General features: G+C 47.6%; 1 protein-coding gene across 1 annotated transcript in view; it reads right to left on the reverse strand.

Moving 5' to 3' along the window:
• Positions 1 to 12,199, reverse strand: part of T265_07698 (hypothetical protein) — a gene marked incomplete at both ends in the record, with an annotated part of 15,619 nt that extends 3,420 nt beyond the window's left edge. Inside the window, 8 exons of the mRNA XM_009173286.1 lie at positions 266 to 364; positions 1,116 to 1,192; positions 3,020 to 3,129; positions 3,484 to 3,587; positions 6,130 to 6,229; positions 6,284 to 6,434; positions 12,056 to 12,123; positions 12,154 to 12,199. Of these exons, the coding sequence (XP_009171550.1) occupies positions 266 to 364; positions 1,116 to 1,192; positions 3,020 to 3,129; positions 3,484 to 3,587; positions 6,130 to 6,229; positions 6,284 to 6,434; positions 12,056 to 12,123; positions 12,154 to 12,199 (755 nt within the window). The remainder of the gene's footprint in view (positions 1 to 265; positions 365 to 1,115; positions 1,193 to 3,019; positions 3,130 to 3,483; positions 3,588 to 6,129; positions 6,230 to 6,283; positions 6,435 to 12,055; positions 12,124 to 12,153) is intronic.
• Between the last annotated feature and the right edge of the window lie 331 nt (positions 12,200 to 12,530).

A 12,530-nucleotide genomic window follows, 5' to 3' on the forward strand; every position in this document is an offset into this window, starting at 1 on the left:
TACCCGTTTTCTAATCGCCTCGTTACTGACACGCTGATGCCATCTACAACAAGCCACGCTTCTGAGGCACCGGTGGTCGATGCCTGACTACTCAAGACGATCTCTCTTCGGAAAACCAAGCTGTTACTCCATCTTAAAGAGGATAAATCTAAACTTTCCAAAGGGTTAAAAACGAAAGAGTTTGGGAAATAACTATCACGTATTCATGCTAACCTTGTAATAGGTACAAGAGACGGCATATAACTGAGGGAACGGGGATGGTCACAAATCGGCGCGCACTTTGAATCCAGGTCCGGGGGGTTCTGTGGTGAGCGAGGTGAGACCACCTTTGGGTTCGGAGGCGAAACGTCCACCTTGACCACTCCTAAAGCAGAAACGAACAGAGATGTAGAACAGACATGAAATCACACCGAGCTAGAACAATCTAGTCAAGCATCTGATGACTATATGGGTCATACCACCCAGGGGAATTACGAGGACTGAGATACCGTCAGCATGCACAAGCTTAGACAGCAGTCAAGACGTCGGAATTGGGTTCGAATCACGGGTTTTCCGGTCAGTAATTGGGTGCCTTCCCAATCCCCCCACTTGACAGCCCACTGACAGTGCACCAGTTTATCAGTTCCCGCATCCAATGCGCAGCTACCTACCCCCCCCCCCAAACCATCGGTGAACGGGATTGCGGCAGCTACAACCACTGTACGACGAGTACGCGGTTCTCACAGCTGATAATAATGGTGATGATGATGACTTATCTCGAGGTCAAACTATATCAAGGCAAAGCAAGTGCAGTTGTACAGTTAATTTGTTTCAGGCTAATCAATAAACAGCAAAGAAAGGAAGTCATTTTTGGATGTAAACCTACACTGAGGAACGCCTTGATGGACAAATTGGTTCCCATCTTACTTTCGGCGATAAGAGGTAGCTGGCCTTGTTGTATCAGAATAGGGACCCAGAAAATTGACTACGAAGAGTTGGCAATCTGCAGTACTGAGAGTGACAAGTCCAAAGCCGTATGAGTAAGGCTGGAGACAAATAAATAGTTCCGCATGGTGTACACGTACCGCACGTCACCGCCTCACAATTAGAGCACTAGATGGACCGGAAGAACTTACTGAGGACCTTTTTTCGGCTTTTTCCCGGCTTTGAGTTCATCCAAAATTCGTATCGTGTCGTCCGCGGTGAGATCCTCCTGGAAAACGGATAAAGTGTGATCGTACTAGGAAAATGCCCAAGCCTAAAACACGTGTACTTCAAAATCCCTGGGTTGCGTTGGAATCACGGACGGCCTGATGGGTAGCTTCGTGCCCTAACCTCTGAAACCAATCGAACTATGTCGTCCACCTACAAATGTTTCACACTGGCACCTGACAAAGGCAAGCTAAATGTAAACATCCGACATACGTGTCATACCTAGATTCTCGCTAGAAATTCGTCTTTGATGCGGACAAAAAAGTGCTCAAAATCGGTGCCAAATTTTGCCTACCAAGTCAAGTTCGTTCAGTTGTAGCACCCTTTCGGTACCTACCTGCCATGCTCCCAGAAGGAAGCACGAGGGCTGGGATACTGCCTAAACAGGGGAAGTCGAGAGGCAGATGTCGGGTTCGAACCACGGACCTTCCGGTCAGTAAATTCGCGTTCTAACCACTTGGGCCATCTCGCCGCTGGTTAAGTAGCCCTTGATGGGCACAGACCTGATACGTTCGTTGAAACGCAAATGCATCAATCCTCTACAGTGTGTGATGAGAAAAAGGGGATTGGAACATCGGTTCAGAAGGGCTTGGTAAACAATCGGTAGTTTTCAACTGGGCAACTGAAAACGGAACTGACGCAAGTCGCTCCACTGGAAGCTGCCACTCGCCGCAAGCAGTCATTCTTACTAACAAGCAGAACCTACTTGGTAAGTTGTGTATTATGAAAAATCCAAGAGCGGATCAAGGGGATCCCCGTAGAATTGGTGATTCTACGGGAGTTCCAGTTCTCACCTCCAGTTTTCAAGTCATGTACCAAACGCATGCCAGTTCCGTTTACCGATAGCGAAAACCACGGTCACGCACGATGGTCTAATCCGTTTATAGATATTCCACCAAGGGTAGTATTACTCCAAAGATGGGATTCAATGAAATAACCTAGCCATTCGCAAAGAAAACGCCCACAGATTGTCAGGAACGCACAGAGACGCGGATTGAATATTTGTGTGTAGATATGGATCACTCTAGTGTCACATACGATAACCTTTATTTCAAAACTGCGGCACATCAGCACAGGTACAACACATGCTTCACACTTTCTCATCATGCCATTCCACCCGAAGGAAGGACGAGGGCTGGGATGCCAACATGTGCTTCACACTTTCTCATGCCATCCCACCCGAAGGAAGGACGAGGGCTGGGATGCTGCCAGGTTGTTCAAGCCTAGACAGGGGAGGCCGAGAGGCAGATGTCGGGTTCGAGCCACACACACCTTCCGGTCAGTAATTTGCGCTCAAACCACTGAGCCACCTCGTCCGGACTTTCTCATCATGCCGACCTTCGAAATGTGGCAGCCGGAGGAATCCATGTACGAAAATATCAAGCTGGATGGAAGCGAGGGTCTAGATTAACGACCTGGGAGCTTAAAACTTGGAAGAGACTCAATAATAGATACATGATTAGAGTGCTCGAGGCCCACAGAGCTCAGCTGAGCCACTTGAATATGCTAGGTTTTGTATCAAACACGATAACTTGGGTTCCATGCGGAAAACCGTACATGGATAACGGGATGAGAAGTTCGGCGGCCAAGTTTGTAGTTATCCACTGACTTGAACAAGCTTTCGTGTACAACATAGACGTGATTTACGGGCACAGATTAACCGTGGCAAGATAGCGGTCAAAAAAATTTACAGTTAACTAGCAGATCCCTGCACTGTTATCCGAACAAAGCATCACATGCACTTTTCTCCGGAAGAGCCGTATCGCACAGAAAATTGGAGTGTGTTGGGGAGAGGGAAAGCACCAATTCAGTTTGAAAGATGACTCACATAATAATCATCATTGATTTGCATCATTGGAGCGTTGGTGCAAGCTCCGAGACATTCGACTTCTGTCAGTGTGAATAGGTTGTCCTTGGTCGTTTGGCCGGCTTTTATGCCTAGGTAGCAAGAAAGGGGGGAAAGTCCCATGAGCGAAGGAAGTTCGATCATTCAAGGGAATCGGTAAAAAAACGAGAAAAGTGCACCAATACGCCAAACATGTGCAAGACCGTACCATGGTCGGACGTGAGAAACACTTTCTGAGGCATTTAGCTACAGTCTCATCCACGCCTCGGTGAAACTGACGGACGGCTCTGCCGCAGGTAACTGGGGTTTCACCGTTCCAACCAACAAGATCTGTGACGTTACAGTCACTTTGAGGCAGTCTTAAGTAGAGTAAGAAAAAAAACTATCGTTCAGCGCTCGTAAAAATAGGCAAACACTAGACTGGCCTGAAGGAAATCAAAATTTACCAAGGTGTTTCTGAATAGTATCCAGTATGAGATCGGATCCAACCCCACCGAGCATACAAGGTGTTGTAGTGCAAAGCTGCACGTGGAATTTGCCCACAGGTTGGCTGAAAAGTAGAGATGAGGAGAAATTATCGTCCATTTGGGCTGAAATTGTCATGACAAGTGCCGTGTGATACATGGGCATCAAAGTAACTGACGTGACGTCGGCGAAAGGATGAAAGCGAACGAACAGTAGTAGTACAGCGGTTCAGTGGTTCATTATTCAAAGAAGTTTAGTTGCGCGGCTTTTTTCGACTAAAACCAACACTTTTCAGTGCTGTAGTGTCGTTCGTCGAAGGGTAGGGACTGGGCCTGGAAGAATTTTGCGCTGAAGGCAAAGTGCTGGAGGCAGAAATGCTACTGCGCTCCAAGGCCGGGCCAGTCGTTGGTGTGCCTGATCTCGGGGTCCTCATCCGGAAAGAACGCGCTGACAAGTTGCTCCCACTGCAGAAAATAATCCTGCCTACCTGCCATGCCACACTAGGGCCAGATTGTCCAAGCCTAGACAGAGGCTGCTAAGATGCCAGGGTCGTAAATGGACTACGGACCAATCGGTTCTCTCCTTGACCAATGAGCTCTTCACTGCACACAGTTGGGAAGAAAGCGTTATAAGGCATGCTGGTGTGCAAAGTACGCTACCTAATCAGTGTAATCCGCGACGCCTGATCAGCTTCATTGTCGCAATCGAGCTATTCCAAAACGTCAGCTGATGAACTAATCAGAATAGTCAGAGCAGCAAATAAAAGCTTGAGCATAAAGGTGGTTCGCGGCTGAATTGCGTACGCCTGCCAAAAAAGCGTTATTTCTCATTCCAAGCCTTTGTTGATGGAAAGCCCGCACAGACGAACACGTGTTCCCCCTTGCATGTGATTGGTAACCCTACGAACGTAACCAGCTTCTATGGCGAGCATACCATCATCTCCTAGCCGGGCTACCAGGCTACAATTCTTGGCGGTGCCGTGTCAATTTGACACCATGCTCGCCGTATTTATTTCGTCGTTATACGATGAAGAAGTCAGGTTGTTCGTGATCATTTTCCCTAAGGACTTCTTCGCAGTAAGTCTCAACCGTAACTCTTCCCATTCTTTACCGCAGGGGGGTGGGCGAGATGGCCTAAGTTGTTAGATCGCGAATTTACTGACTGGAAGGTCCGTGGTTCGAACCCGACCTCTGCCTTTCGAATTCGCCTGTCTAAGCTTGGGCAACCTGGTAGTATCCCAGCTCTCGTGCAACTTTCGGGTGGCATGGCAGTTAGGCACTGAAAGGGTAATGCAGCTGGACGATTATTATTATGACCGCATCGCTTTTTTCCTTTTGTTTCTGCTAGCTGGGAGCCACCAATAACTGTTGGTGTATGGTTTCGGTGACTAGTAATCCACTGGACTTATCAGTTTCGAACTTCGGAGCTCAAGTTGTCACCCGATACAATGATCACCCAGGAGAGGCCACTCGCCTTGAGAATCCTCACTAGTATATCTCACAGACATAATTCTGTGTAAATCCCTCAATGAAAGCCAATAAGCTCACTCTAGTATGTTCCGTCAAGAATATCATCCAAGTCTGAAATCGGCCTACCCATGAACTCTACATAGACAGTTGAGCTATTAATCTACGTTGTCATGGAAACACCCAAAAGTGGACATGCTAGCCCGGAAATAACTCGGTTGCTCTCCTGTAGCAAAAAAAACAGTCGAGCGGTACATGGTGTTTCGCTGCGGGCATGCTGTAGCCAGCTAACTCCTCATATGCCACAAAGGTAATCGCAGACAATTGTTTAGAGGGAGTTGGTGTATCCAGATCGGAACGGCCAACTTTCGCAACCAAAAAGCTGTAAAAACGGTCCAGCTGTGTATTAAGTTTTTGACGCCGTAAATTATTCAAGTTAACACAGGTTCGCGTTTTGACAATGTGCGATATGATTTCCCCTAACAGGGCAGAAACGTGGCTCGTGTGACTGTCAGGCTAGTTGAACCAATCAACATTACGAAGCCCATTGTCTGAAAGTTTCACGACACAAGAAAACTGAAACCCCAAGGATCACACCATGATGGCGCGGAACGCATTCCGAAACAAGTGGCCACTTCTATACTTCTATTTGAAGTAAGCTGTATGGACGAGAGCTGCCCGCATAGTCCATGGCCGCGGATCTTTCTCATGTTAGCTTTCACTTACCTCCAACAAACGAGAATAGAAGGTAACTAGGAGCTCCGGCGACCCCTATTAGTTATGGCGCACTGAGAACACTCACATAAAGAGAGCGTGAAGTGCATTTACGAACCTCGACAGTATCATTTGCTCAACGATGTGTATAGCAGTCTTCCAAGTCGAGGAGTACGGCTACCGTTGGTCGGCAGCCTGTGTGATGTCCTCGAGTACCTGGTGCAGTGCAATTTACCAGCACTTGTGAGGGCATGGCATTCGGGCCAGTTAATATTGTTTCATGAATGAGGACACGCACGAGCGCAATCCAGGAACACTTTCCAGTATCAACAGTTCGACAACACCATGAGAACGTGATGTGCAACTAGGTGTCAGAGCTAGGAGATCTTGGAGACTCATTGGGCGATGCATATGGAACAATAAAATAAGATACAAGCCACCACATACCGATTGAACATAGTATAAAACGTTGCCACTTCGTACACACGCATGGGCGGTACGCCCAAAATTTCGGCAACCTTGTTCATCGCAGAGATGGGTAGCCATCCTAACAGGAAACACATAAATGACAGCAGGTTAGAAACAAAGACGCCAAACAAACCATGTTGACGCTGAGCCAAATCCAGAGCGGGAATCATGGCCGCGGCCTTGTGTGCACTGGGATAACAGGCAATGATTGAATCTAGACGCTTTTTGTTTTCCTCTGTAAATTCGAACGGAATTGAGGGATTGTTGTCTGGCGTATCACGATGCTATTCAGTTGGAAATCAGACAGAGAACGAAAGGTGTTATCAAGGTATGAAAACTCGTCAACACAACCGTCCAAAATTTTGAATTCAACGAAATCAAAGATTGTATGATAGCAACTCAACTGCGGCATACATTATCCTAGTGAACGAGGCCCCCATCAGATAGTAGGCCGAACAAACGTGACCGAAACTCGGGATTCTATAGCAAGAACTCATCGTAGGGGCAGATTGCGGTCAGCCTCATCAGGTTCTTGTTAAAATACGCATAGAATGAATGGAAAGCTCAAGTTTTTCCCCACTTCACCAAGTACATTTTTCAGCCTTGAAAAAACACGAACACCACATCAAATGTATTTTTTATTCATCTACAACATCTTCACTGCACCCTACTCTGTTTTTTTGCCGGTACAGTCGATGACTGCTGTGGAGTATGTTTTACAGTTAAAACAGCAAGAAGTTTCGCTGAACAACTCCGTCATAATACAGCATCACGTCTGCGTCCAGAAAACCTTCGAGTATGGTAGATCGCGTCTCACGCTCGACTTATATTTGAAGCCCCAAAGTGAATGGAAGAAAAGGCCGAAGGTGGAAGGAACCGGTGCTAGGATGCTGAGGGTAACCCGAGGTGAACACACCAGCAAACTTTCAGTCAGACAGTCTGTGAAGAAACTAACGGTAAGAACGCACTGCTACCCGTTACATGCTATTTTTGGGATGTCTCCAGTCTAACGCAGTCACATGGAGCCCATCCTGGAATGCGGATGGCACTGGCGATAATTAAATTATCCGTACTAACTTTCACACCTTTCTACCAAGTCACCAGCCGTCAACCGCGGAGTTTGTGCCACTGTCAAGCCGTCAACCGCGGAGTTTGTGCCACTGTGAAGTGGACAGGGGGAACAAAATTAGTCTCAACAAACGATGATTCGCAATGTGTGGCACACGACTGCGCGGTTGCAGCTAGTGAAGATGGTGTTTTCTGTGGCTGTGCGCCCAGATACCCGTTTTGTGAGTATCTTGTTAAGAAGTCGTCGACGGCTCCCATGAGAAGCTATATTCCTATCAACGATTGGTTCAGTCTGTTCGCGACAGTTGGGTCACCCGGGTGTGTAACCCGTGATACGGCTTACGACATGCATCAACCTCAAGGTGTACCCCGAAATTGGCAACTTCATGTTGGAGTTCACAAACCGCAGCCGTGATAATTTATGTAGACGCTTGACATTGCTCACCAATACCTGAAACCGGATAGCTCAAGCGGTTTGAGCGCGAAGTTACTGCCCGGAAGGTCCGTGGTTCGAACCCGACCTCTGCCTCTCGACTTCCCCTGTCTAGGCTTGGGCAACCTGGCAGTACGCCAGACCTCGTCTTTCTTTCTGGTGGCGCGGCATCTAGGCACCGAAAATATGCTACAACTGGAGGATTTATTGTTTTACCTGAAACCGGAAAATTACTCGGGATGTGTCGATTTCAAAATGTCGATTACTGATTAGACAATAACCAGTCTGAAGGACATTCATCTCCCATGAGGACCGATTTTACCGTAGATTGCGAAGAAACGCTGAGTTTGAACAGTCGATGATGATGATGACGATACACAAACAAGCTAAACAGACCCTGGCTGAGGAATTCACCACCATCCTTGAACACAGCAGGTTGAAGGTCGTCAGGATCATAAACTTGATAAGGCCTGAATGGGTATACATTTGGACCTAACCGGAGCTGAAGGAGTAACGGTATTGATATTCTGTTGAAGGCCGGCAGTCGGGATAGAAGGTGGCGGATGGTTAACTGAATTGCTGTTCGAATAAATGTGCCAAACGGCCGATACGTTCTCCTTTGGTGGGTGCCACATAGATATTATAGTCCCCAATAGTTTGGCTGACAAGAGAACCAGTCGGACGGATCAAGTGGAACAGCTAGCAGAAGGTTTCATTAGTTTCCTAACAAATCTCAAAGGAAATGACTGCTTTTGCCAATCTGTCCATCAACAAACATAGCCCTGGGTCCCAGAAGACGCATGCACCAGTGCACGTCATAGTGTTGTACAGCAGCAAAACTTGGCCAGTTCGAGAGGATCTGAGAAATCCACTGCTGTTTTAATATAGTTGAAGTCCGCTGGAAACGGCGAATGTAATCAGGGGACAGGGTTTTGGTGAAGCAGATGGTACTTCACTCGAAAAAAACTCATCCAGCAATGCAAGCTAAGTTGGTTGGGCCATATGTCACGCATCTGGATGTACCACCTGCCGAAACCAGCGCTGTTATCCGTGTCTAATTCGGAGTGGCGGAAACCTAGACGTGGACAGAATTAGACCTGCCAGAAGGGGGTGAAGGACGTCAGGAGATGTTCGTGAGCCGTTTGGACTGTCTGTCTTCTGCGATTGGGTCCACGTGGTCCTTCCTGTGCTTGATTCAATCAACCGGTCAAAAGAAGGCAGGTGTCAGTGAAACAATGTGAAAAAGACGGAACAGTAATCCACTCCTACAGTTGTTGTCCTGAGCCTTCAACACAAACACTGAAAGAACCCAGTGAGCCTGAATAGAACATAGACATTAACCCGCCACCGTCAACCAAAATCCAGCGCGAGATGTCAATCATGAAGCGCGACAATGCACCTGGCCCGGATGGTCTGCAACCAGCACCCTTCATAGAAGGTGGTGAGGTCCTGGCGAACAGTCTGACAACCATATTGCAGCTGATTTGGACCGAGAAAAAAATACCAGCTGAATGGAGCTCCTCAGCCGTCATCGGTCTTCAAAAAGGGCACAAGAACGTCATATAAAATCATCGTGGTATCAGCCTTTCGCATATAAGGTGCTCTCTGGAATTATTTTGCGCAGGGCGATCGATCATAGAGAAACAGATTTGTAAGAATTAAGTTGCATTGCACCCTGGTCGAGGATGCATCGATTATATCTCTACCTTCAGGCAAATTATTGAACACCGGCACTTCTTCCGACGTCCCACGTTGGTCGTTTCTCTTGTTCTGAAGGCTGATTTTGATTCTGTTAATCTTCAGAAACTGGCAGGTGAACCTTCCATATTTATATCCCTTATGAGGGCACCGTGTGCGAACACCTGTGGGCGAGCACGAGTATATGGCAAGCTTTCTCCGGAGTTCACCACGTCCAGCAGTCTACGACAAGGCCGTGCTCTTCCGTTTTTCCCCTTCAAATTCGCTATTGGTGTGCTGCTTCAAATTTCTCTGCCTGCCTCTGAAACATCGGGACGGTCACTCACAGACATCGAATATGCAGACGATGTTGCTGTCCTTGATCCAGATCCTCCTTTGAACAATATAAATAACTCTACCCCACAGTTTGGCATGAGCTTGTAGAGGTCATTTCCCTGTTCCTTCAAGCAACTTCGCTCAATTTGTCTAGTGCATCCTTGCTCACTAGATCACGCGACTCCTTTGTTCCATAAACGCACAAATCACGTGAGGAAACCCTGTCCCTCTCGCAACCTAAACCGTCTATTACGCGTCAGAACGATTCTATGTATTATACATGCGACAAACATTCCTATATATAGGAAGACGCAACACAGCTATTACACATACGCGCGTGCAGATGGCAGGGAGTCAACCAAACCCTTCAAGTCCATGGACGATTACGGAACACGTATAGCAACTACTGTGGGGAAAACACGTTCCCGCCATCCGGACTTTCCCTCAGGAACTCTCATGAGTTATCCACAAACGAGAAGTCACCTTTTGACTTATCCGATTGTTAGTACCGTATTTATTTCATCGTTGTGCAACTAGTGACTGTAAGCTGCTATCTACCATTAAAATTTTTTTAAATCGCTTGACTGTAACACCCTTCCGGTGTCTAGCTGCCATGCTACCCGAAGGAAGCACGAGGGCTAGAATACTGCCAGGTTGCTTGAGCCTAGACAGGGGAAGTCGAGAGGAAGAAATCGGGTTCGAACCACGGACCCTCCGGTCAGTAAATTCGCGCTCTAACCACTTGAGCCATCTCGCCCCACTATCTACCATGGTGAGACTGCTATTAGTGCGTATACCTTCTGAGGTATACCATGGCTATTATAACCATACCTGCAAAGTGCAAAGACTGTGGGATCAAATCTCATGCCTGCAGACAAGTCAATCGACGCTGTGTAAGTTTCGGTGGACTGGCTAGAGATGAGATTACTTCCCGAATCGGGAAGGCCCGGACAGCTTTTGTCAACCTTCCACACCTATAACGCTGAATTGACGTTAGTTTGCCTGTCAAGGGTAGTGGTGCGATCCATACTGCTCCAAGCGCAGTGATTGACCATAGGTCTCTCCGAAATATCCGTCAGGTTTCGTGGGAATATCGGATTAGTAATACTGGGGTATGCCAGGAAGTCCCAGGAAGAAGAAACTCCCACGCGATGGACGAATTACTCACGCCTTGTAGGTTGCACTGGTTAAACGCGTACTTCGCATGCCAGAAGAGTCTGCCTCGCAAAGCTCTTTTAGCCCAGCCCTGTTTTTAATGGGAGCGACTGAGAGGTGAACAGTGTATGACCTACCAACGAATTGCGAAAACGTTAGCTCGGCAAATGCCGCCTCCCTTGAATGGAACTCCGGGACTCAACTCACCAGTGGTACTGCCGTTTGAGGAAAGTAAGTCAATTGATGCGCCATACTTTTCGTCGGCAGACACTCCAAACAAGTTTAGTTAACACTTTCTTCAGAAAGTGGACCATTCGGAAGGGAAACTTATCCGAAAACGCAGTTATGGGTCCTCTGATCACTACATTTACTGAACTATCTCAGATCGTCCAGTCTTTGTTTTACAGTCCCCACAGCCATGGAGTATTTCAAAATTGTCACTGCATTAACAACGATCTGTTTCAAAAACAGCCACTGAGTGGCTCTTTACCCCGATCAGGGTAAAGAAGTTACCAATTATAATCGAGAAATCGCAGCAGAAGGCTGATCTTGTTCGCATGGTCATAGGAACGAGGCGGAATCGCCTGTGAGTGCGACCTCAGACCAGGACTGCCCATCAGACGGATTTGAAACTACGCCCAATTTGCATGTAAATATATATACTAGGTATACATNTTACCAATTATAATCGAGAAATCGCAGCAGAAGGCTGATCTTGTTCGCATGGTCATAGGAACGAGGCGGAATCGCCTGTGAGTGCGACCTCAGACCAGGACTGCCCATCAGACGGATTTGAAACTACGCCCAATTTGCATGTGCAGCATGCCGAAAATTCGCACAACAAATAAGGAACAACCTCCTCTAGTGACAGCCAAACAGTCTAGCGATGGGTTCAGCATTCATGTCAGCTAAAATCATTGGGCTAATGCAGTTAAACGAAAAAATCAGGTAGCTTTTTCGGTATTTTACATTGAACAAATCAACTCACAACAAATAAGCCGGAGCTATTCGCCCTTGGAAAGAGTAAGGGGCCACCATTTAACCTGAAATGCTGGACAGAGTTGAACGCAAAAGGACTGTTACATACCCGCAGTAAGTACTGAGCCGCTCTTCCGTTCATGCTCTTGAGTGGCAGTGGGCGTTCGACCCAAGGAGATCGATGGGTGCGATAGATTGTACACTGGACGCTCATTGGTCAGTACGGCGGATTCACGGAATCAAAGGTTCACGATATACAGGATGAAGGCCTTCGCCCAGGCGTCCAGGGCCGGGCTTGCTCTTGCCGTTTAGCAGCTTCCGTTCACCTGAAGGAGAGTGAGGCATTGCGCGTTAACCTTTTGGGGCAGGGTAGTAATCTTGCCAGCGCGAGGACTCGTCCATGAAGGCACCTAAAAGTGCGCCGAACTGGGTGCTAGATGCAGCGCGACTGAACGTCGGAAGAAGGTACTTCCACACACCAACTACGCGAAATGAGAAAAATTGTTGCCTAATAAGTGTGTGATCCTAGCTTGAAAATTTTCTTATCATGTCCCCGCCGTGCTTTAGCTAGGTTGGTCTTTTGGGGGGGGGCGACGATTATCCAGGGGAATACGCCATACATCGCGAGACGCGTTTTATAACCGGCCACCCGTTGGACACGCTCAATGTGGATCACGTCCTTCTTGTGTCCTGAGAAGGCTACCCGCTTGGCATTTCCAAGGCCAAGAAGGCA

Source organism: Opisthorchis viverrini (genome assembly GCF_000715545.1).
Source record: "Opisthorchis viverrini unplaced genomic scaffold opera_v5_182, whole genome shotgun sequence".
Lineage (NCBI taxonomy): Eukaryota > Metazoa > Platyhelminthes > Trematoda > Opisthorchiida > Opisthorchiidae > Opisthorchis > Opisthorchis viverrini.